At 31.8% G+C, this 26,005-nt stretch overlaps 3 protein-coding genes and 1 long non-coding RNA gene across 8 annotated transcripts; 2 read left to right on the top strand and 2 right to left on the bottom strand.

Annotated features, from left to right (window-relative positions):
• The first annotated feature begins 5,230 nt into the window (after window positions 1–5,230).
• On the top strand, window positions 5,231–6,626 carry LOC128283737 (uncharacterized). Its single transcript, XR_008274144.1, has 2 exons — window positions 5,231–5,479; window positions 6,425–6,626. It is a non-coding gene; the product is annotated as an uncharacterized LOC128283737 (long non-coding RNA).
• Window positions 6,627–11,180: 4,554 nt separating this feature from the next.
• LOC108459671 (cyclin-U2-1-like) lies at window positions 11,181–12,360 on the bottom strand. Its single transcript, XM_017759070.2, has 2 exons — window positions 11,725–12,360; window positions 11,181–11,622 (listed from the first exon to the last, which is right to left on the bottom strand). The coding sequence occupies exons 1-2, from the start codon at window positions 12,132–12,134 to the stop codon at window positions 11,358–11,360; spliced, it is 675 nt and encodes a 224-aa protein (XP_017614559.1). The 5' UTR covers window positions 12,135–12,360; the 3' UTR covers window positions 11,181–11,357.
• A 3,936-nt stretch (window positions 12,361–16,296) lies between these two features.
• LOC108458303 (transcription factor UNE10) lies at window positions 16,297–20,511 on the bottom strand. Of its 3 annotated transcripts, XM_017757653.2 has the most exons (6): window positions 19,837–20,511; window positions 19,046–19,739; window positions 18,818–18,913; window positions 18,632–18,697; window positions 16,793–17,161; window positions 16,297–16,713 (listed from the first exon to the last, which is right to left on the bottom strand). In XM_017757653.2, the coding sequence occupies exons 1-6, from the start codon at window positions 19,935–19,937 to the stop codon at window positions 16,630–16,632; spliced, it is 1,410 nt and encodes a 469-aa protein (XP_017613142.1). In that variant the 5' UTR covers window positions 19,938–20,511; the 3' UTR covers window positions 16,297–16,629. The 3 variants fall into 3 exon arrangements, with proteins under 3 accessions (XP_017613142.1, XP_052878098.1, XP_052878099.1); XM_053022138.1 differs by having other exon boundaries at window positions 18,818–19,739; XM_053022139.1 differs by lacking the exon at window positions 19,837–20,511 and having other exon boundaries at window positions 18,818–19,807.
• A 4,004-nt stretch (window positions 20,512–24,515) lies between these two features.
• On the top strand, window positions 24,516–25,742 carry LOC108459367 (protein transport protein Sec61 subunit beta-like). Of its 3 annotated transcripts, none has more exons than XM_017758728.2 (2): window positions 24,516–24,662; window positions 25,332–25,742. In XM_017758728.2, the coding sequence occupies exon 2, from the start codon at window positions 25,334–25,336 to the stop codon at window positions 25,571–25,573; it is 240 nt and encodes a 79-aa protein (XP_017614217.1). In that variant the 5' UTR covers window positions 24,516–24,662; window positions 25,332–25,333; the 3' UTR covers window positions 25,574–25,742. The 3 variants fall into 3 exon arrangements, with proteins under 3 accessions (XP_017614217.1, XP_017614216.1, XP_052878067.1); XM_017758727.2 differs by having other exon boundaries at window positions 24,567–24,710; XM_053022107.1 differs by having other exon boundaries at window positions 24,599–24,710; window positions 25,304–25,742.
• The last annotated feature ends 263 nt before the right edge of the window (window positions 25,743–26,005 follow it).

Here is a 26,005-nt window from a genome sequence, read left to right as displayed (position 1 = left end):
TTCTCTTTTTGCTCCAAAATGTTCCATCGCTGAAACAGGGTTTCAGGCATTACTAGGATTTACATATCATTTAACAAAAAATTCAATTAAATACTTACCGTTTCTTTATAAGTATATATCGTTCATTTCATTATATCAATATTTCATGCACCATCATTTCCATATATTTTATGTATATTTATTCCGGTAATAGTTCATATCAAACTTAACATAAATTATATTCCATGTACCTATACTTATTTCGTTTATCTATCTTCATAATTATTTCATGCAACTATTTTGTACATATATTTCCATATGATCAATTCTTGTAAACATTTCACACAACCATTTTGTACAACCAATTCATATAACCATTCATCATTTGATACATATTACCTGAATATCAATTATTCAACAGATGTCATAGCGTCTCCTATCCACGGTCTTATTTATCTTCGAAATGATGCCATAGTGTCTTTCAACTATGGTCTTATTCATTTCATGTCATGTTGCCGTGGTATCTTTCAACCATGGTCTTATTCATTTCCTGTCATGTTGCATGGTATCTTTCAATCATGGTCTTATTCATTTCCTGTCATGTTGCCATGGTATCTTTCAACCATGGTGTTACACATTTGAATCGCGATGCCATAGAATCTTTCAGCTATGGTCTTACTCGTCTGAATCATGATGCCATAGCATCTTTCAGCTATGGTCTTACTCATTTCTGGTATGATGTCATAGTCCAACTATGGTCTTACACATGTATTGCCAAGGCCCAGCCATGGTCTTACACTCGTAGTGCCATATCCCAAATATGGTCTTATCATCAGGATGTTATAGCCTAACTATGGTCTTACACATATATTTCCACGGCCTAGCCATGGTCTTATCCGTCAATTCATCACTGATCACTGAATGGTCATACTCAATTCAGCGTTTTGCTCAATTTGAACTTTTGATCTGATTTCCATAATTTAACAATATTCATAATTCAATAGCAAAAATATGAAATAATACATTATATCTGTAATGACCTGAAATTCACGGGCACCGGAAAAGTGAGTTATAGAGCCTCCGCCTTAGTGAAATAAGTTCGAAAATAATTATTAAAAATATTTATGAGCCTAGTGGTGTGTCTAATTAGGATCTAATTAAGTGAATTTAGCTTAATTTAGAGTAAGTAATAAAAAGGATTAAATTGAGTAAAGGGTAAAAGTTTAATTATAAAGCAATAGAAAATAAAAGGATTAAAATGGCAATTAAGCCATTGACTACAAATGAGGTGGCATATTGGTGAAATAAAATCAAAGATTTTTTTAGGTTTTATATATTATAATGATTATTATTATGGTTTTATATTAAATTGTTATGATTATTTAATTGATAATATATTATAAATAAATTAAATAGAAGATAATTGTGTGGTAATAAAATATACATGTGTAAGAATTGTATGGGTACATTTGTAATTTAAATATTTAATTACTTATAATTTAAGTATAAAGATATTTGTTAATTAAATAATTAAATTATAAGATTTTTGGTATGAAAAACAAATTAAATAATGACATTTGTAATAATATGAATATATACATTTGTATTATAATTATGTATTTACTTAAATTTTAAGTTAAAGATATTTATTAATTAAATATTAATATTATAAAATTTTTATTTGTTAAATAAATAAAAGAAAGACAAATGGATGGTAATAATAGTGTACAAATGTACAAAGATACATGTATATAAATGTGTTAATTATATTGTTATTAAATTAATAATAATATATATTAGTTAAATGATAAAATAAATAAGTAAAATAAATGAAACAATAAAAGAATAAAAAGAAAGACAAAAGAAACAAAGAAGAAACAGAACAAAAGCATTTCGAAACAGGGAAAGAAAAAGAAAGAAAGAAAAGGGAAAGGAAAAACTAGGGTTTTAAGGTTCGAAGCTTTAAAAGGTAAGTCAATTAAGTCCTTTTCTCTTAATTTTGATGTTTTAGGAGCTTTGAAACAAGATTTTGATGAAATTAAGTTGATAGTTCAAGAGTTCATATGTTTCCAAGTAGGGTTCATGTTGGAAAAATTATGGAATTAGGGATTTAATTGAATGAATTCTAAGTTAGAATTGATTAAGGGATTAAATTGTAAACTAGGCTATAAGTTTTATGTTGTAAGGACTAAATTGAAGAAATTTCGAAATTAGGGAAATATGCTGGAAATTTTATAGTTAAATATAAGTTTAGACAAAATTTGAATAGAAAAAGAGAGTGAATTGGATTAAGAAAATAATTAAGTTTAGTTAGGATTAAATTGGGAATAAGGTAGGAGTTGTTTAGAAATTTAATTATTTATTATAATTAGTGCTGTAAGTAATAATGTAAATTACTATTATTTTCGTAGCCAACAAAGAACCTGAAGCATCAGCATCGAAAGGAAAGGAGAAAATCATCGAGGACTAAAACGGGAGAATTACGGTGTGTATTACTATAATTCAAATTTTAATTATTATTGATTGCTGAAATTTTAATTGTTATGTATGGTAAATAAGACTTGAGGTAAGTATGTGAAATTGATATGAATATTGAGTGAAAATGAAAGTGATATAAATTGAATCAAATTGAATTGAATAAGTAAATTATGGAATATGTGATCATTTGAAAAGTGTATTGATTGAAAATAAATAAATTGTGACAAATGTATGGTGTTGATAGTATACACTTGTGTGAAAATTAATTTGTATATGAATTAAGATAATAGATATTTGAATTGAATGAGTATTGAAAATTCTTGTGTAAATGAAATTGAAATTAGAAAAAAATAAAATAATACCCTATTAACTTGTCGGACTAGATTCGATACAAATGGCATGCCATTGGATTTGTGATGTGATGAAAAGATTGTAGTTCGGCCGAGAAGATGTTTCTGTTATTATATACTTCAATTTATCCGAATAGGCATTTAATGCCTTATTGGTGTGTTTGGGAGAATATATTATACCGGTGTGTTTGGGAGGATATATTATACCGGTGTGTTATGGAGGATTTACAATATTCCGGGTGTGTTTGGGTTGGATATTCTGGTGTGTTTGGGTGGAAATCCGCGTATCTGTCATAGTCCGAGCTTTGTTAATAGGGTAAATAATTAAAATGGAATTTTGAAAATGAGATTATTTGTTTTAGTACTATTGAAAAGTACGAGAAAGAATGTATGAACTAAATTATGAATTGAGTTAGTATGAGAAAAAAAATGAATTATGAATTTAAGATTCATGAAGTAAAATAATTATATATAAAAGTAGTTTAAATAATTATAGAATTTATGGTTGATGTTTGTAATTTATTAATGTTAAATAGTCTTGATTTATAGTAATACCACTGAGTATATCCATACTCAGCGTACGGTTGATTCCGTGTACAGGTTAGTAGAAGTCAAGTGTCCCTACCAAAGATCCGAACAATCCCGACTCCAACACAAACTTGGTGATGTATATTTTCTTTGGGTAAAGGTGGCATGTACATAGGTGTTATTTAGTCACTTGAATATGTATATTACTTTGGGTAGTGAAGGATGAATTATAAAATTTAGATGGTTAAATGAAATGGTAAGGAAAGTACATGATATTTTGATACATGAACATTAAGTTGTTAAATGAATGATGCTATGATAGTTATTAAATTAAAATTTTGTTAATAATATAAATATTAGTATATGAATGTGAAATATTGGTGTTGGTTGTTTTGGTTTGAAGTTTCAGGAGGTTTAGGTAAAAATAAGCAGAAATGCTGCCGAAATTTTTATAAAAAAAAATAAATATTGGAATATTCGAACAAGTCCCGTTCTACTTTTAATACGTGTTTGAACTTCGAGAGTTCAAGATAGGGACTTAATTATTATATTATACTATGAAAGTTGTATTAATTGTAAATTATTCGTAAGTTGTCTGATATGTCCGGTAATGCCTCATAACCTCGTTCCGGTAACGGTTTGGGGTTAGGGGGTGTTACAATATCAGTCCTAATTTAGCAAATAATCATGAAAGTTCAATCATATGAACTTGGCTAAATTGTAGAAATACCAAAATTTAGGGGCATTTTAGAAATTTTCTATTTTTCTTTATTTTCCACCCAATATTTATCTAAATTGATAATTTCATTCAATTTATTAATTTAAATAATAAAACAATTCATTTCATGCAACTTGGTCATTTTTTATATTTTTATAAAATTGCCCCTAAAGTTTTACTTTTATTCAATTTAATCCCTGATCCTACAACATGCAAATTAGCCATTTTTAATGTAATCCCATGTTAGCTGAATATTCACATATGCTTTCCTCCTCCTCCTCTCCATTCCACATCCTTGATATGTACATAATTCCACTATATAATTATATACTCATATCAAGTTGTCCACTTGAGTCATTGTCACTAAATTAGTTATATCTTGAGCTACAGAATTATAAATCGAGATCTGCTTATTGTTTTAGAAACTAGTTATTTATACCATAAAAATTCTAGAATTTATAATTTAGCCAATAAGTACAGTAAAATCTTCAAATTTATCCATGTTTTGCTGTTTGATAGCTTCAACCTTTCTTTACTAAAAATTAATTATCTCTTAGTACGGGATTCAGATAATATTCCCATTTGTTTCTCTTGAAAATAGACTCATTAAGGATTTTAAAATATAAATTTAAGCCCTTAATTATTTTTATACAATTTTTAATGATTTTTCCAAAGTCAGAACAGGGGAACCCAAAATCATTCTGACCTTGTCTCACTAAATTTATTATATCTCATAATTTACAATTCCATTGCTTACACCGTTTATTCTATGAAAAACTAGACTCAATAAAATTTAATTTCGTATTTTATTCAGCCTCTAATTCAATTTTCACAATTTTTGGTGATTTTTCAAATTTAAACCACTGCTGTTGTCTAAAACTGTTTTAATACAAAATGTTGATTACCAAATTTATAACACCCTTATTTCCTTTCTCTACGATATTTTTGTAACGACCCGAATTTTACCGTTACCGAAAAAGTGTATTTTCGGGTCTCCGTTTCTGAAAAATGGATTCGTAAATATTTATTAAAAATATTTACGAAGTCAATTGAGTGGTTAATTAGAGTTTAATTAAGTAAATTTAGTTTAATTAAGAGTAATTAGGAAAAATGACTAAATTGAATAAAGGATGAAAGTTGAATTGTAGATTAAAAGAAAATGAAGAGGACCAAAATGGCAATTATGCCATTTGTCCTAAGTGAGGCGGCATAAACATAAAAATCTGAGATTTTTTTATGTGTTAAAATATATATATTAAATTATTATTATATTATAGTATATTATATTATATATTATATTATATAAATAAGTAAAGAAACATAAGAAACAGAATGAAAGCAAACGAAACAGAGAAGAAACAGGGGAGAAAGAAAGAAAGAAAAAGAAAAAGGAAAATTTGGGTTTCAAGGCTCAAAGTTTAATTTGGTAAGTCAATTAAGTCATTTCTTCTTAAATTTTGATGTTTTAGAAGCTTTAAACAAGACTTTGATGAAATTAAGTTGATATTTTGAGAGTTTATAGATTTTCAAGTATAGTTCATGTTGAATAAAATAGTGAATTAAGGGTTTAATTGAGTAAATTTCAAGCTAGAATTGATAATAGGATCAAATTGTAAAGTAAGTTATAAGTTTTATGTTGTAGGGACTAAATTGATGAAATTTTGAAATTAGGAAAGTATGCTGGAAATTTAATATTTAAATGAGAGTATGGATGAAATTTGAATAGAAATAAAGTATGAATTAAGATAGAAAAGTAAGTGAATTTAGTTAGAATTAAATTGAAATTAAAGTAAATCAACATTTTGTACTAAGACTATTTTGGACAGCAGCAGTAGTCTAAGTTTGAAAAATCACCAAAATTGTAGAAATTGAATTAGAGGATGAATAAAATATGAAATTAAATATTATTGAGTCTAGTTTCTTATAGAAGAAACGATATAAGCAATTGAATTGTAAATTATGAGATATAAGGAATTTTGTGAGACAAGGTCAGAATGAATTCAGGTTCCCTATTCTGACTTTGGAAAATCACCAAAATTGAATAAAAATAATTAGAGGCTTAAAGTTATATGTTTAGAATCCCTAATGAGTCTATTTTCATTAGAAATCAATGAGAATGTTATCCGAGTTCTGTACTGTGAGATAATTAATTTTTAGTGAAGAAGGGACGTAACTGTCAGACGGCAGAATAGGGGTGAATTTAAAGAATAAACTGTACTTAATGGCTAAACCAAAAATTCTGAAAATTTTATTGTAAGAAGATTTGTGAGTCTAGTTTCAGGAAAAATTAGCGGATCTTAATTTAGAATTCTATAACTCAAGATATGAATTAGTAATGTATTAATGATTATGAATTGTATTAATTTCGTAGTCAATGTGGTACCAGAAATCTCGGCTAAGAAAGGACAAGACAAAGTCAACGGGAGTTAGCTCGAAAATTACAGTTTGTATTTCTATAATCCGAACCTAATACTTAATTGTTGAATTTATTTCTTAATATGTATATTAAGTGTTTTGAAGTAAGAATTATTGTGTTTTGCAAATGAAATAGATTGATATAGTATGTGATGAAATTATTGAATTTATATTGATTGAATTAGGCGTATATATATATAGATATATATATTGAATATTGAATATATATTGATTATTTGAATTGAATTGAAATATAAATTGTTTGAAAATTTTAAATATGAGATTTGTGATATTTGGATATTTGTTATTGAAAAGTGAATTGAATTGTATTGGATTACGAATTTATGTGATTAATTAAAATGTGTATTGATTGAAAAAATTGAAAGTGAATTGAATACCCTATTAATGATGTCGGGCTGAGTCGGATATAGTTGGCATGCCATAGGATTGGAAGTGTTCAGGATTCTTCGACCTCGAGTCGATGAGACACTGGTGTCACTATATTTCTTCGGATAGATTCGATGAGGTACTGGGTACCAACTTTACTTCGGCTAGGCCGATGAGACACTGGGTGTCAAATATTGCTTCGAACTATCCGATGAGGCACTGGGTGCCATATTGGTGTGTTTGGTTGGATCCGTGTATCCGCCAAGGTCCGAGTCTTGTTAATAGGGGTAAATAAGTAAAAAGATAAGTCAAGTGAATTTGATTGATTGAGCTATTGGAATGAAATGAGAAATTGAATTGAGAATTGAAATTGAGATATGAGATTGAAAACATGAACCAAAAGGTTCATGAAATGAGTGAAGTTCAAATGGATGATGATTGATGTTAGAATGAATTAAGATGGTATATTGTTAAGAAATAAAGTGTGAAAACAGGTGAATTGTGAATATATTGTATAGAATTTATACGGTAAGTAAATGAAAAGAATTGAACAAATATGCTATTGTGTTTGTTATATGACTTGTATAGAATTTATATGGTAAGTAATTGAAAATTTATCTATAAAACAAACAAATGAATACTTATAATTGTTATTGTGATTTTAAGTTTAATTGTTATATTATTAAGTGTTCGGATTATGGAAATACCACTTGAGTATACCATACTCAATAGTACGGTTTGTTTCCGTGCGCAGTTTAGTAAAGATAGAACGTTGAATCAAGATCCCGATTCGATCCCGAATTCATTAAGGTAAAGTGTGTTAATTATTGGTAATGGCATGTACCTAGGATGTTTTATGAGAGTCATTTAGGTTGTAGATGTACTCATGAAATGAGTAAATTATGGTTGGCAAGCGGTATGTAGTATGAATTTTGAAATTTACTAAAATTCGGAGTGATTCTAAATTAGTCCCGAATTGAATTTACTGTTCATATTGGACCGCGAGGGCCCATTAAAGGGACGACATCTTAAAACTAGGATGTGTGTAAATATTTACTTTAATTAATGACCGAAATTGGACCGTACTGACTGGTAATGTCTCGTAACCCTGTTCCGATGACGGTATAGGGTTAGGGGGCGTTACAATTTTCCATCACTTTCTCTTATTTCCCTTCACTAACATATCAAGAACATAAAACTTTATATAAGAAAACTCTATATTCACATCATTTCCTTGCTTTTTCAACAATATTACTCTTAAAAATATATTGAAATCTTGATATTCTTACCTTATTCTATTAATTTCAATCTCTAACTTAATTTTCTCTCTCCTCCAGCTCCTATTTATTGAATCTAACTTGATATTCTAGCTCCCTATAGCCTTATTGTCATCTTTCTCTCTTGATGGCTATGGAAATTCTTTTGATTTCTAAGTGAAAATGGTGGATTTTTTGTAAAATGACCAAATTGTAAAGAAAAGAAAGTTTCTTTCTTTCTTTTCTCTTCATAAGGGAAAAAGATGATGACTCTTCATCTTTCTTTCCTTATACATACTAAATAAAATAATAAAATATCATTTAAAAATTAAATTAAAATATTAATAAACTAATATTTATTTAATTAATCTAAAATATCTTCAACATCATCATTACATTCTAGATTTCTCTCTCATTCTAATTGATCATTTTGCCCTTTATGATCTTTTAAAATTTCATCATTGAGTCGTCATTTATATTTGGTAAAATTACAATTTAGTCCATCATAATTCTTCACCTATTCAATTTGGTCCTAATTCATCCATTTTCTTTAGTTTCTAGATCATTTCACCCTTAAAATATTTACACTATTAGTCTTTTAACTTTTCATATTTACACTTTAACCCCTCAAATTTTGAGTATTTACTCTTGTGCAACAAAATTTTTCTCACTTTTACAATTTAGTCATTTCTTGAATTAATATATCATAATATCCTCCCTAATGTTGACATAACTCAAAATTTCCCTTTTTGTCACTTTATTTCCTTATTTTACTATATCAATGATAATATCTTACTGTAAAAAATTTTCGGGGTATTACATTTTCCGCTCTAAAAATGTGTCTAATTTCTCACTGTTTAAACCGCAACAATATTTGATGAATTCTTCAAACCAATGCAGAGTTGAGCCCTTCAGAAGATCACTATTGAATAGCTATAACTGCTTTAAGATAGTTAAATTGGATCACTACACAGTCATATCCTTGCTTCACAATCAAAGATAGACCTTTCAGAATACCCCATAACTCAGTATAAAAAATAGAATAATTCCCCAAATACTTATTGTATCCAAGAATCCAACTTCCGTTTCGATCACCTATTACTCCCCTACTGCCACGAAGCCAACTTCCTTCATATCGAAACCATCTATACTCGAGAGGACATATTCATTAGTTAAAAATGGAGATGGTAACTTAGCTTGTGGGATTTAAGAAGTATTGAAAGACGTGCATGTTAAAATCCAAAATGAAATTTGGATTTGAGCATGTAAGGATGGAGCTGACAGGGGGGGGAATTAAATTAATGATAAAACTCCGAAGGAGAGGGTTGACAGGGAACAGCCTTAGTTGGAAGAAATAAAGTAAGAGTTGTTGAAAAAGGATGTTGTGGGAACAACCACACTAGATTAGGAGAATGGTGACAAATTTAACCAAGCTATTAGGGACACTACTCTAACTCCTTTGCTTGTCGTTTCCTTACAAACCCAACCTTCTATCTTATTTTATAACTCTTGTTTTTTCTGCTTGGGAAATGGCCACTATTTTCAACTTTTTTCAGCTCCACCATACCCTATAAAAGGATTCTATTTGTCTTTTTGTCATTCCGTACATCACGTCATAACAACTCACTCCATTTATTGGATCTTAATTGAGGTGGTTTTAATAATTCCAATTAATTTAATTTATTATTTAAATTGCCATTTTAATTATATATAAATTTTAGTATAAAAATTTCAAAATCATCTAATACTCTAGCTAAGTATATATATATATATATATATATATATATTTGTTTTGAAATAATAACAAATTTAATATTTAATTTTACATTTTTAATTAATTTAACTTTTATTTTTAATTAAATTTGATTTCAATCTTTTTAAAAAGAGTTAAAATTGATCATCATCATTTTTTAAAAAAATTGAGATGATATTTTTTAATGGAAATTATGATTATAACAACAAATTTTTAGACATAACAATTCACATATATATATATATATATATATATATATATATATATGTGTGATTTTTTGAATTTATGAACTTTTGTTTTTATTTTTTGAATATTTTTATATAATTTAAATTATTTGTTATCATAGCATGTAAGATAAATAGTGTGATGTCAGCATGGAGTACACATAAATTATCACACAAAATTATAAAAAAATTTAATTAGTATTTCTATTTAAAAATATCAAATATTTTTAAAAAATTAATGATAAAATTTTATTAAATATAATTCGTAAAAAAATTAAATTTATCATTATCACTTGTATTCTTTTATTTGGACTCGGATTTGATTGACGTACAAACATTTGTGTAAAAAAAGAGAGGCTAAATTATATAAAAAAATTTAGTTGGGTATGGTCGCATAGATGCAGTGTAGTTGCCCTTGCTGGACAAATTATGAATAACAAGAATAGGTGAGGTGTGGTCGTCAGTGGGTGGGGGCGACCAAATCTTCAGAGAATCAAAACTTTTCGACTTATTCCAGATGATCACAGCAGCGGGCTCCTATCTAATGCCATTAGATTGTCATTACATTTGCCCAAACAAACACCTCTTTCTTCACATCCTAAAGAAACTGAAGTAATGTTTACTTACACCAACCAATCATTTCCGAATTTGTGACCTTTTTCTTTTCCTTTTGGAAATACAAAAAAGATGCCTCCGCTTTCCTATTGTAATAAATTATATATAATTAAATGAATAAAATTTTCAATTATCGTTTTATGCAAGTTAAAATACCTTCTTCTTTTTTGGGTTCAATGTTTTAAATAAAAAATATAATAACATTAGGCCTAGGTTATTTGTATTGTGTTAAACAAATATACACATGAGAATGTGATATTTTAATTATATAAACAAAAATTATTGGATGATTATTTAGTATGCTATATGAAAATAAAAACCCTTATATATCTCATTTATTTTATTAAAATTGTATCAAATAATTAATAACAGAAATGTTACCTCGAACTTTTCTTTAAAGAAAAAAAATGGACCGAAGACATCGGCCTTAAAGACGTAAGAGTATTTAAAAAAAAAAAAAAAAAAGGGTAATTCAAATTTGAAGCAAATTGTAATAAGTTATTAGTTAGCCATCAAAATTCAAAAACACTTTTTGGAATAAAATTATACAGTAGTCTGCACCTAATTTCAAACAAACCATCAAATATTTACACTTACAATCTGTACAAAAAGGAAAACCGGGGGATGAAAATTCCCAGATTGTTCATGTAAAAATTACAACATAATGCGAGCAATCTGATTGTATCTTCGTTCTTCAATCTGTCTTGATTTGATTTCTTCAGCGCATCTTAGAGTCTTCTCGATGTGGTATCCTCCTCCAATGCTCACTTCCCTCTCTAAGTGACTGCAATAGCTCTCGAACACACTCACATTTACATGCAACTTGAAACCCATCAAGAACAAAAATTCAAGCTCCAAATTATTCAATTCGTTTGTAGTCAATCCCCCAACTCGTGCAAAGTAAGAGTTTCTGTAATTCCTGTTCAACCAAAAGAAAAAGAAACCCCAATTCTATCAGAACATTGGCTTCACATATCTAAAGCCTGAAAGTTGTAATGAGGAAGAGAACTAATATACTCACATGTCTTCAACATATTTGGAAGCCACCATGATCGTTGTGATGAGAAGCCTGTGTACGTTTCTTGCATTGATCCGAAACCCAGGATTTGCCTGGCAAAACCGATCGATATACACATAAGCAACCACATAAACCGAAGGACCGGCTTTGGTGTATCGGAAAATTCTCTCTAGGTAAGATTGAATCGTCATGTCGGGTGTCTCGTGGCAATCGAAAACCCTGCTCCTGAAATCTTTTCTCGTCAATGCCCATTTACAGTTCTTGACAATCCTTTCGTTCCTTGCCATTGTTCTCTCGATAAGAGAAGCAAGAACTGATATAACCAGTGGGGTGTTTGCATCACGTTGATAGGAATAACAGTAGAGATCGGATCGAAGCTTTCTTGGGGAGATTATAAGGGAAGATGCAGCCATTTTCTCTGTTTTGTGGTAGTATATGCTTGAAAGCTATGAAAAAGGATTTTTATACAAACAGAAAAAAGCCTTAGCTATTGGGTGTGGGGTATTGCAAAAAAAATGTGAGGTTTAATGAGGATTTATAATAGGGGGATTGGGCTCAGATAATAGCTGTGAAAGTGAATAAAGAAAGGGGAAATGACAATGGTTTGGACCATTTGGAAGGTGGGTGGAAGGCTAGATAATAATACTACCAGTATCGTTTCTCAAGGATTTCAATGCTTCCTCCTTGTAAAGCCACACTACAGACAAACCAGCTAAGCTTTCAACATTAAAAAAATACCCTAATTTTCTGCATATCAAACCAACCAATGGGTCAAATAAAATAGGGTCGCCGACAGTGCGTTGAAGGGCAAGGAAATGACCTAAGCAGCTTCCTTGATTAGGCTTGGACCCACAATCAACTATACCAGATTTATTATAGCCATACATGTACTTGTAGTGTAGTGAAATCAAATAGACTTGAGTCTCTTTAAGTGCGACTGCTTCTCCACCAGTTACACACGTGCAGTAGCTATTTTGCTATTTGACTTCATCAAATCTTGGTTTTCTACCTGTAGTTGTACCACGTGCAGTTTCTTCTTTGCAGCGCTCTTGATGCCGGCAATTCTTTGATCTTCCTCGTCAGGCACAGATTGTAATTAATCCCACCTTCGCTTTCCCTTCGGTTTTTTGTTTTTTTCTTCTTATTTTGCTTGCAACTTGAAACACACCGGCCGACACTATATTCTACTCTTTACCTTGATGTAGCTAAGCTTGGCTTGTTGTAAAAGATAATGAAAAGCTCCTTCTCCGGTTTGATTTCACAAATATGAGAATCTATTTTTTTGAATAAATCAGTGTATTCGAAAATATAGACAGGTTAATTAATAATTTCTTGGAAGAAGAGATAAAACCAAAGATTTAAAAAAAAGTTTTAAAATCAAAATTCAAATTTGTTTTATATAAAAGTTGAAAATTATTAAATTAAATATCACCTTTGTCAGGTTAACTCATAATAGTAGTCAATAGGGAAGATCTAACACATATATATATACACCAAGATTTCTCACATATTACTACCAATTATTATGTCAAAAGCATACGTATATGTGTATAAAGAAAATTTATTTTGTAATGCAAGTGGACAAAGCCAAATGATGTTATGATTCAGCAGCATCATTTAGATTCTAAGCCAGAAAAGGTAGAAAAAATAAAATGATGAAATCCCGATGTGCTGTAGATTGCATGAAGATCCAGTCGAGCAATGTGGGTCAAGCGGAGTCTTCTTATTGTGATTGAGATGACAGATCTTGGGTACTCTCTTCGTATCCTTAACCAAATAAGTTTGCAGATATTATATACTTCCAAGGGATTTTGGTCGACCAAGAGAAAATATCTAACCAAAATTTAAAGCTTATAATAAATATCTAACTCTTATTAACCCCCACTTTTTTTATATCATATGAATATCTAACTCTTATTAACCCCCCCTTTTTTTATATCATATGAAAGTAGTAAATATATCTCTGTTTTGGAACCGACATTTCACTCAATCATCCATTCTTCGCCAAAACACTTGTCTGCCTTGCTGAAACCATCAATATTCTGTCTCGAAAATCGATTCCCATTGTTCTGTGTGATTCACAAAATTTGTTGAAATTATATCTACTGATAGAATCTTATACACCCAAAGTTGTTTTTTTTGTATAATATTATATATCAAATTTAATTTAATGTAATTATATATTTGAAATTTTAATTAACACAAAATTGCAATGTTTGCTTTTATTTACTTTGTTTGGTAAGAAACAGTAAAAGTCATGTTGGCAATCCAAAACTGGTTCATTCTTTATTTGCATAGATTAAATGTTTTGTCTGTGTAGAAATTGGGATATGATGTATTGAGTGTTGCTGATTTTGTAAATAAAGAGGTTGCTTAAGCTTTTAAACAGTTACTATATAGCAAGATTTTGCATCTTGGACGACATTCAATTTATTGATCCAAAAAAATTGTTAATCTGGTATTTTATTAAATTAAAAAATATAATTATTTTCACATAATTTTAAATTATGATATTCATTTGACACATAAGTTTGAATTATTTCCACACTAATGCAATGACAAAAATTGACCTTTAAATCCTTGGAAATAATTAAAATTTATTAATTTGTTTTTTTAGTTTAATAAGATGCCACGTTAACAATATTACTTAATGAAAAATATAAGCAAAATAAACTGTTTTTGAGCTACTATTACAATAAATGTATAAAATTTACCCAAGTCGGGCCAAGACAATTCAGTTTCCGAGGCCTAACTTGAACATTAGCCCAATGGGTAAGAAATCTTCACAACTAACTCGGAGTAACACACTTTCTGAACCAGATTTACATTTAAATTTGTAATTATAAAAAATTATCTTTTACACAACAATATTTAGAGACCATAAAAAACCCTTTATTATTGATTTCTCACATCCAGTTTTTGCCCAACATTCAGTTTCCACCAGGCCCGACAACCTTTTATTTTTCGGAATCATGAAACAATATAATATAAATATAAAATATTTTAAAAATCTTTTATTTGTTTTCCGAGTGTTCCTACTCAAAAATGGTTTGGAAGGAGGTTTTGCAATTGTTCTCTTTGCGTTGACAAGTTTTCTCATGGCAGCAGGTGATAAGGGTAAGGCATTTGTTGCTGTTATTTTACGTTCGGCATGGAGTGCACATATATATTTGGTGTGGCTAGAGAGAAGCAACAGGCAATTCAGAGGAAAGCAGAAAACCCAACAAGAACTGATTAGCATATTAAAGACATCTGTTAGATTTAGATTGTTGTCAACAGTCAACTTTGTAAAGCTTGGGGGATTAGTTAAAGTATACTGTACAGGGGAAATATTAATTGTATGATATAAAATATGGGACAATGTTGAAGTTGAATGTGTAAATGTTATATATGAATTTTGATTTTATGTAATTTTAAATATTATATGTTAATTTAATTTAATTTCGATAAATTATTAATACAATTATCTATATAACATTATTTTATGTTAAAATATTGTATACATAAATAATTCAATAGAATAATAAATTGATATATTTATTTTTAAAATGTGTATAATTAAATTAAAATTAAAATTAAAATTAAAATTAAAATTTATGCATCAAATTATATATTTAACTAAAATTTATGTATAATTTTGATATTTATGCTATCTGAGTTATTAGCCAGAAATATTAGGCGTCAAATATGGCTAGATTTTTCAAAAGAAGAAAAATGAAAGCATGTGGTAATCTCATCGCCCAAGCGTTTCAGTCTCCAATCATAGACTCATCTTCTACATGCTTTAAACATGACATGGCTGCCTATCACATTCACATCACTGAGGTTTACAACAGCTAATTTGTAAAATCTTTTGGGGGTCCCTTTGTTGAAGTTTTTTTCACATTTTTTCCAATTTTCGTGCAAAGCATGAACAAAATCAACTAACAAAGCGGTCCCATGAGTAATAGTCCTTGTTTAACAAATTCTACTTCATTGTTTTTTTTTGAACTTAAGAAGGTCAAATATTCATGAAAATCATCAGTTTTTGTTTTGTAAGGGAGAAAAGGGCACCTGCAACTGTACTCAAAGGCTCCCAAAAAGAGTGGGAAAAATGTAAAAAGAAAATAATTTTCTAATATATATAAGGGCTACAAATCGGCGACTCTCAAGATTTTATCCAAAAGGCCCAAGTCATTCAAGAAATGGTAAAATGGAAATTTGTGTGGAACCCATTGGAAAATAAAAACCTGTGGTGATTCCTGAATACAAGTTGACAAAATGAGCGACCAATCATTTAAATGTTCATCTTTTTACGAACACTACACGTTAAGGTGTCTCATTAAGACATTGAAAATTTGACAAAAAAATTGAAGATATTGATTGATTACCCACCACCATTCAATTACATTAGAGGTAGACGACCAAATCAGAACAAGACTCGAGTTTGGTGTTTTACTAGGTAAGGCTTTAATGATGAGATTATGAGAATGCCCAATCTCACAAGGATTTGATTTCTGGCTTGAAACTCTACTCTTTTTTTTTTCATTTTTTTTATAAAAGAGGTTACTGCATCTTCTATAAAGATAATAAGCATTATTAGATGAAGTTCAATAATTAATGTAACAAAAATCAGGTGGAGTTTTAAAGTAATTAATTATACGAAACTCTGGAAGAAAAAAAATGTGAACACTAAATACAATGGTTGCCTTGACGAAAAGGAAAGATACCAAGCTCTTGGCTCATGGGATCCTTTCATACTACAAATTAAGCAATCAAAATAATTACCACTCACACGCTTGTAATTAAGAAATAACTACATGAACTAGATTGTACCAAACCCTAAACGCTAGGGAAATGTATAAGAATTGAAACCCAACTTCAGGTTTCTGTATAGAAAAGAGTAGCTAAAAAGTACTGGCTTGAAGCTTAGCTCTTAGAACCAGAAGCTGGTGGTTGTTGCATCTGCTGATACATGGCGGCCAGCCGACTGTAAGCATCCATGGTCATCGGCTGCAACAAAGTTCGAATTAATCTTAGAAAGCAAAATACTTAAAAGGTACACACATACATGATGGGAAACAAATGTCACCTGTGGTTGGCAAGCCAGGAATGTGGAAAGCGGGTCTGGCATCATGGCTGCCGCTGAGGCAGCTTGTTGTAACCTCTCACCGGAGCCATCCCAGGAGGTCATAGCCATGAAAGGATTAGGCATAACAGGTGAGATGCCGGTGATGTTGGGACGGCCCATAGTGTTGATGTCCATGACACCCATGCCCATGCCCATACCCATCCCCATCCCCATCCCCATCGCTGGGGCCATCATCGACATTTGGAGTTGCTGTTGCATTGCCATCGGCAACATCATCTGTGGTATGTTCATCCTGTTCATCATTTGAACTTGTGCTTGCAGTTGTTTCAGATATTCAATCACTTCGTCTAGCATCGAAGCTTTGTCTGTCTGTAGTGAAACAAAAATGAAATTAACATAGTTCAAACATGAATTATACCAGTACTAATTATGAAATAGTTCATTTAGAAGCGCTCAAGGTAACTTTCTGCACGACAAATTTCTACACGTTCACTATGTGTCGCTATATTAGTATTAGTATTGCATGCATGACCAACTCGGAAAGGTCCACTAAAATTACTTCCCTATACGATTAAGTTGAACCTAATATAGACTATGTACGTGGCAGTGACAGAGTTGAAACATAACCAGGAGCAACATGGGCCTACCATGAAGGGTGTTTTAAGTGGTAAGTGGTAACAGGTTATTGTGATCTCCACACCGACAATCTTATGTCAAGTTGTCCCCATGGCAAATATTATGTGGCGTAGGATTATTGAAAAAGCCCCGAAATTCCCACAACCACTTGAACACCCCCCCCCAAAAAAAAAAAAAAAAGTTGTAACTAGCTTTCTATGTCTGCAGACGGCAGCTGTCCAGTGAAGACTAATCATTTGAAGTAATGTTAGAGATTGAAATTCATGGGATGGTTTCTAAATTTACATCTAATATCATATAAGCCGTGCTAATTATTCTTTTATAGCACCTACAAGAGTAAACTAGACTAATCTGAAGAGGATGCAAGCAAGGGAATCTTAAGTACATGTATACATATACATATACATATACACGTACACGTACGATATGTTTTACTTTTAAGAGAATCTTACAGACGAGGACACAAAAAGTTTGTCCCGTGCGAGTGGCTCAAGTTGTTTCAAGTCTTTTAGTAAAGGGTAACTCTCCTTTGGAACAGATAAAAAAGAAAGTTTTTTTTCTTTCTTTTATTTTTATTTAAGGATAAATCCATGGAAAACCCACCAAAAAGTATGTAGACTAGAGAGGACATTGAAGACCAAAAATGGAGAAACCTCCGCCCACAAAATAATTAATTGACAGTGAAAGGTAGCAACTTGCTAGACTGGTAGAAATAACACCAAGACAGGTGCTTCTACAATTTTATTCGTCAGCATTTGTGTTCTGTTTTTTTCTATTATTGTAAAACCCTAGGTGGGGTCCATTACGCCTTTATAGTTTGTTAGCGATCTCTATAGATAAGCTTCAATTTTTCTTTTTCAACTTTATACAAAGTCATGGATATAAATCCTAATTCTTTTTAGATATATACAAAAGAAATAGAAAAGCATAAAATATTAAAATACTAGTATGCAAAGTTGTAAGGTATATGTAGTGATAGAAAATGCAGGTTGTTTCATGTCAACGCGTGAAGTACTGATGAGATGTTGATAAGAGTCCTAATATGGAAACTTGTGAAAAGTAACCGCACACAAGAATTATTGCCATTCAACTACTTTTACTGTTTCTTGTTTTGATAATTGTCCAATTTTGCAGTGATTTTTAGCCATTAAAACTAGGTTTGCGTTGTAGTTTACTGATAAAAGCTGAGATAAAAATTCATACCTTGCTGGAATTGGGAACCAGCTTCTGTAATGTCTTCATCCTTTGATTAATCTTGTCTCTTCTTTTCTGGGAAACCACCCAAACAATTAATTAAAGACTTATAAACTTCTACAATGAGTGTAGTATAGCATTTATATTTAATTTGTTGAAAAAATTCAAAATAAATTCAAGGATGAGAGAGCATACACGTTCAGACTGGTTATGGATAGCAGCAGCTCTGCTCCTTTTGTTTGAAACTGAAGATTTCCCAGTTTCCTTCTTGTCTTCCTCAAATTCCTCCCTCTTTAACATAACCAAAAAAACAAAATTCACAAACACACACACGCACACGCACACGCACACGCACAAAAAAAAAAAAAGGAGAAAAAAATATTTTGGACATGCAATTACATAATTAAATGGGAAGAACTTTGCCTGGGGTCTACTGTGACAAACAGAATCATGATCATCAGCAGTGGTGGTGGCCTTGGTGCAGGGTTTCGTAGAGCTTGCGTTTTCAGGAGAGCCAAGGGAAGTAGAAGTGAAACCCATACCAAAATCTTTCTCATACGTATCCAAAGTAACGTATCGGCTGTCTCGGTCTTTCCCGAACGTGGCACTGGCGCTTGCACTTTGTTCCTTGCTGCTCCACTCTGGCATTTCAGGAGCACGCGCCGCCGGTGTGCTTTTCCCGCTAACAAGTACCTCGTCGTCATGGGTACCGGCCGGCCCACTACAGGATCCCACCCTGGTGGAGCCTCCCACCAAGCAAGTTCTTCCGAGTCCTGGTATAGATTCCATCGCGTGGGAGGGCCGGCCCTCCGTCCTTTTCGAGCAAGGAACCAAAGCATCCATAGCCATGGTGGCAGATGACGCCGCTGCCTCACGGTGTTGGTTCAAACAGGGTACAAGTTCATCCCGGTCACCATCAAGAGAAACCTTAAGATACGGAACGCGAGTGGCCTGGTTCACTATGGACTCCAAAGTGCCATTAGCCCTTGGTTTATCCCAAGTGTACTTCGAGGGAGGGTTGGAAACTAAGGGTTTAGCCGGCACACTTGCCGGACCTAAACCATGCATGGCTAGTTGGCCATTTTCCCATGTTAATTCTGCCACTTCGTAGTCCGACCTGCAAAGTAAATCACATACATACATCAACAAAAGTACATACATGTGTGTGTGCATATATAGATATAAGGGAGTAGAGAAAGCGAAAAAGTTAGTACATGTGAACATCAGGGGCGGTGGAGTTGGAGTTAGAGCGTAAGGAATGGCGTGCAGTGACATGATTATCGTCCAGATCCCAACTGGGAACACACTGACTCATTTTTAACCAAACTTTCTTTTTTCAGAACTAGTTGCAGGATTTGGTGTGTGGGAGGGGCTTGACGTACAATCGGCTTTGCTTCATAAATTTCATGTTTCACACAAGAGACATAATGAAAAATAAATGGGGTTGCCTAGCTTTTATTATAATGGAGATAAGAATTATCATTTATCACAATCAATTGAAGAGTGAGAAGGATTCTGGTCCATATATATATATATATATATGTATATAGTTAATACAAAAAAAGAGGGGGAAGCGGTTGAAATAACCAAAAATTAAATATGGAGGGGGAAATGACGATGTTGATGACGGGGTAACTGGAGTCTGGCTGGCTGGGTTAGGACTACTACTAACAGGTTGGTGTATAGTAATGTCAATGTATTCGAGGTGGCAGAGACAGCCACAGAAAATGAGGCCAAAAGGGACGACTAGGAAAGTTGAAGAAATGAAATGGAGTGAAATGCGGTGCGGGATAAATAAAAGGAACCAACAACATTGATGATTGAAGTGGGAAGTGAAAATGCGGGACCGACCCCTGACATGGTGGAGTAGCTGTGCCTCTGCCAGAACTCAACTGAGCCTGAGAACTGTTATATAATAAATTTATATAATTCAGAACCCATTATGATTTGTACACGTGGAACTCTGATGCAGTTTCTGAGGAATAGATTAGCCAGCCTCTCTAGTAACTTGACACGTGTATCACTTCCACGTGCAAAAAGCTGTGCTGGATCTACTCTATATGCGGGGCTTATAATAAGCCTCTCTTCATCTTTCAAATGCTGCACAAACGAATTTTAGATATCGCTAGAAGTGTGTTTGGAGTTGAAATGCTGTTAGTCAACTATCTATTAATTATATGGTTTTCCACCTTCGATTTTTTATTTCTTTACTAGACAAGATTGTTTATATATTTAAAATTTAGATTTCATACTTCTATTTTGAGAATTTTTTAATTTTTAAAATTTAATTTATGTTAAAATTATTTTATTAAATCTACTAATACGTGATTTTAAAATTAAAAATATTTACTCTGTAGTTATGTAAAAATAATAATAATAATAATGTTGAAAGTTTTGACATAGATTTTATTTAACTAGACCCAAGTTGAATTAATTTTGAATCTGATTGTGAATTAATTCACTTGTAAGGCTCATTGTGTGATTTATCTAATTCCCGAGTTAGTCACTAACTATGTGTATGTAACTCATTTGCTTTGATATAAATGTAAGCTTATACTTTAAAGATGATTGAGTCGATAGTCGATAAGTTGAGCACATGATTTGTGTGTGGCATGCCTTTACTAGCAACAATAGAATTCATAACTCGATTAAAGAGTTAATGATATCCTCTCATTGACATTATGTGGATTGATAAATATGGAATATGGCCACGAGTTGCTTGTTCTCGAACGCGCAATTTATCACATTAATTAGTTAACAGTGATAATATTAATCATTAAGAAGACACAATGGTGACAATGAAATAAATAGAATTGTATTAAGTGAGCGGATATAACTCAGAAGAATCAAGGACATCATATAAGGATAACACGTACATGACGAGGTCATTGGATAAAATAGTTAGATGAATTGTTTTCGCAAAGAGTAGACAATAAGGAGTTTCCAATCATGGTTCTTCTTATAGATTGACTCCATGATTAACTAAATTTTGAATTACCGAAAAGATACTTCTGGACATAATTGCAATTACTCGAGTCTAATTGTATATGTCCAATTGGTCCATCCGCTAACTCAACAAAAACTCGATTGGACTGTATTTGAATCAGAAGAAAATTCTATGACTTTGGAAATAATTTAATTGAGTCAATTTATTCAATGTGGAATTAAATTAGGTGGTTGTGAGAATTGTTCAACTAGAGAATTTGATTAAAGAATTTTATTGAAAAAATAATTTGGAACATCTTAGTGATTTTTTGGAAAACTAATTTTGATAAAGTAAAATTAAATTAATCAAATTAATTAAAATAAATATAATATTTTTAAAAATTAATTTTCAAGTTAGACAATTGACCCAATGAGTATTTGAACTTGAAAATAGTACCCAAGATCGAAAATTGAACTCGAGAACAAAAACTTGAGACCAAAATAAAAAAATGGTTGAACCGCCAAAAATCAAATTTCCTAGGCCCATTCAGGCAAAACAATGACGGTTCGGGGTGACAGGGAGAAGTGGCACTGACAATGGCACCGCCGGGCACGACAGTTGCGACGATGGTAGAACAACTATAAAAAATATACTCCTAATGGGATTGTACCGGGTAATTTAATTTCAAATTAATTTTTCCAAAGATTATATTGTTTTAATGAATTTAATATTAATATGATATATTAAATTTAAATTAATATTTATATAGATAATATTTTATTAATTTAATATTAATGTGATTAATTTTAATCCTTGTTGAACTCTTTCTAAACTCTCATTATATATAAAGAGCATATGAGTCATTATTCTCATACACTTGAATTCAAAAAAGTTGTAAAGAGAAAATTTCTAGAAATATTATTGTTATTTACAACTTGACCTAAAAAATTTAGAGAAATTATGAAATTGCCCCACTGATAATTTTGTAAATTACACTCAGCAGACGTGAGCTTAAGGATAATGAAAAAGACTATTTGATCAAAGCGTTTATCCTTGATGAATCATAAATGTATGATTTTGATATATATATTTATTACTTTAGATAACACAACAAGTTATTGTTTTTGAAAAAAAAAATTAAAACTCAGGTTTTCCCTTAAACCTATTTTTCGTTGCATTTTTCAAATCAAATTCGTGCATCACTCGATCGGATTCGTGCATCTCAATCGTCGCAAAAAGCTATCAATGACAACTTGACGTGCCATACATTGCGATTTGCTAAAAATTCAGTCGGGATGCATTCTTGAATTCACGGATTAGTGTATGGAATCCATTCAAACAATAATACGAAATTATAAATTTTATTAAGCACCTAATATTGAATTTCAAATCCTTACGTAAATATTATATGATTTGAAATTTAAAAAATTAACATCGACTTTTGATCGTTGATCTAATGACAGTCGGATATCTTCGAGCTCGTTCGTTATACCCACATGACTCGCATCATTATTCCATCTATTCAAATAATATATTATTTCAAAAATATGATAATTATATTATTGAATGAATTTTTACCTTTTATGAGTGGGAATACATAAGGGACGTTTACTCTAGGACGTAAAAATGATAGTTAATACCATGTCCATGACTGACGGAGTATGCAACCATCGATTTTAATTTTTTGTGTGTCTGTCACTCAACACATCCCTCGATATAATGTTGCAAACATAGTTGCTCCCCAACTAAGTCGCCTTGCTTCTTTTAAGTTGACTAGTTGTAGTTGCTACCTTAAATGCATCAGTTTTCAAAATTTATCGAGCATTAGAATACCTTTAATTAACTTCAGGATGAATGCTTGTGTGCATTGTTCTCTTTCAACGAAACTCGTGGAGTTATCAATATATTGAAATTATTTTTTGATCATTTCATCTCTATCCAGCTACAACTAAACTTGTTTGCCACCTTGCGTAATAGTTGCTTGCAAATTATGCACCAATCAACAATGCCCATTGCCCCCATAATGACTGTCTTATCCACCAATAAATCGAGTTATAAAACTACGTCATCAAGTCTAATGTCTTAAATTTTCCACCAAAACACTTATAAGTACAGTATCCAATTTAATCCCAAACATATAAGAGTCTCACCTCTTGTAAGTGTGATTCCATATGACATATTTAAATTAGAGTGTGGTTGATTAAGAAAAATAGGGAGGTGAATAAACTTACATATTTCACAATGGGTGGTGGTTTAAGCAGCCATGTACTGTATAATCTGGTCATTTCATGCATATTTTTAAGGTTAAATGTAATAAAATCTCAGATTTTAAGCTCAATACGGAAGGGAAAATGGTGGTAGTCGGGAATGAGGGCTGAGTCACATTTATCTGCACAATGTCTTGAAGTTGACATTCCAACCTCCAAACATTAATCATGCGTGGATAACAACCCTATAGGGGCGGACTTTCCAAAAAAGTTGAAATCTCCTTAAAACATTTCAAAATTTCAGTAAACCTCCTATAAAAAAAATTTAATTTTAAAAAGAAATCTCATTATTAAAATCCGGTAGTGAGAAGTCTACACCCTAAAAGCCAAGCCCCTTTCCGTTTTCTGTAATTGTCTTACCGACAATGACTCCTTTTAGGCTTTGTTATGGATATCGATTTCATTAGTTGTCATCACTATTTGCACCCATCGCCATCATATGCATGAATTTTAATCTTTTTTCACTGATCCACTTTTAAACCTCATTTGGGTCTCCTCAACCTCTTTCTTCATTCAAGGTAGAGGATAAAATACTCCCAAGTTTTACTTTGGGATTAAATTTATTTACATTTGAAAATGATTAATCCATACCACAACATTGAAGGAGAAATATATGTGCAATTGAGCCAACTTAGCCCACACAGCCTCACGCGTAGACATAATCATTCCGCAGGCAGATTTGTTTGGGACTCTATATGATGACGTGGCTGAAAGCGATTGGTCAAAGCTGCGTGGAGGTGCCTACCAGTTCCGTTGGTGGGACAGCCTATATATAGGAAATGAAAAAGCCCACTGTCTACATTCGAACGGAACTTTAGTCAAGGATATATTAAACAGGGCAGTACAGGTAGGCGTCTCCTAAAACTTACTGGATCTGAATTCCGACTCCACTCAGGCGAGTTCTTCTCCTTCCCTTTTACCTTCCATTAGATGTCGGATGATGAGTTTCTCTAAGCGATGTCTTGATCTCTCATTTTGCCTCCGATAGGATTAGATCGATCCACTTTAGAAATACTTTCTCAGAACCTACTCTTTTACTTTGCTTGGATCTGTCATTTTTTGAGATTATTTGCACATTATAGTTCAGTAGGATTAAGTGCATGCGTGAACCCTTTAAATTGAATGAGATTGTGATTTGATCAGATCTTAAATTTGGATGGATGGGAATCCTCCTGTTGGTCAATTAGAATAATTAAATTGGCTTACAGCATGAAGATTTGGTACACAAACTTATTGGGGTTCAATCAACTATGTTATTATATATCTTGTTTAGGATTGGATGGTTTAGGCTGAATTTATTGATAATTCATAGGGGAGCTTTATGAACTTTGGGAATTTCAGCCATGCTTTATTTCCTTGACTTGTAATTCTAATGGGAAAATCGTTTAGGTTTCACCTTGTAAATTGTGTATTGCCTGATATCCATTCTTTATTAATGCTCTTATCAAGAAACGTGATGTGTTTGCTAGTGTATATACCAATTTTTAGTTGTGAAGATTGGTGGGTTGTTTAACAGAGATGGCAACGGGAACAGCTCCACCAAGAGGAAGTGCAGCAGCAGCAGCAAGCCTGCGCAGGAGGAGAACAACAAGCGGTGGGGGTGCCTCGGGAGGGGCTGCTGGTACTATGCTTCAGTTCTACACCGATGATGCTCCAGGACTCAAGATCTCTCCAAATGTGGTGCTTGTAATGAGCATTGGTTTCATTGCTTTTGTTGCAGTTCTCCATATCATGGGCAAGTTTGTTCGTAGGGACTAGGAAGTATTCCAAGCGTGTAGCAAACACTTTTTCTTTTTTTTTGGTCTTAACAGGAGCAAACACTTCCCATTGTTATAATTTTTCAGTTTTCCTTATTCCTGGATTTGATTTCATTTGATTAACCCAGACTTTCCTTAATAATGCATAATAGGAGAAGCCTTCCAAGCAATTATGTAGCAGGCTGATGGATATATAACAGACTGGCAAATGACTAGGTATCACCTGGTTATCTAAAATGCAGTGCTTGCCATGAGCACTAGTTTCATTGCTTTTGTCGTAGTTTCCTTCTTTGGTCAAATAAGGGAACATTTATTTAATTTGCCATGAACATTTATTTTCTAGAGGTCTAATGAGATCAATAATAACAATAGCATCCAATTCAACAATGACATGAGAAATATTCAGAATTTGGCAAGTAAAGGAAATGATGGC

Source organism: Gossypium arboreum, chromosome 11, assembly GCF_025698485.1.
Source record: "Gossypium arboreum isolate Shixiya-1 chromosome 11, ASM2569848v2, whole genome shotgun sequence".
Taxonomy (NCBI): domain Eukaryota; kingdom Viridiplantae; phylum Streptophyta; class Magnoliopsida; order Malvales; family Malvaceae; genus Gossypium; species Gossypium arboreum.
This window is presented reverse-complemented; position numbering and strand designations above follow the sequence as displayed.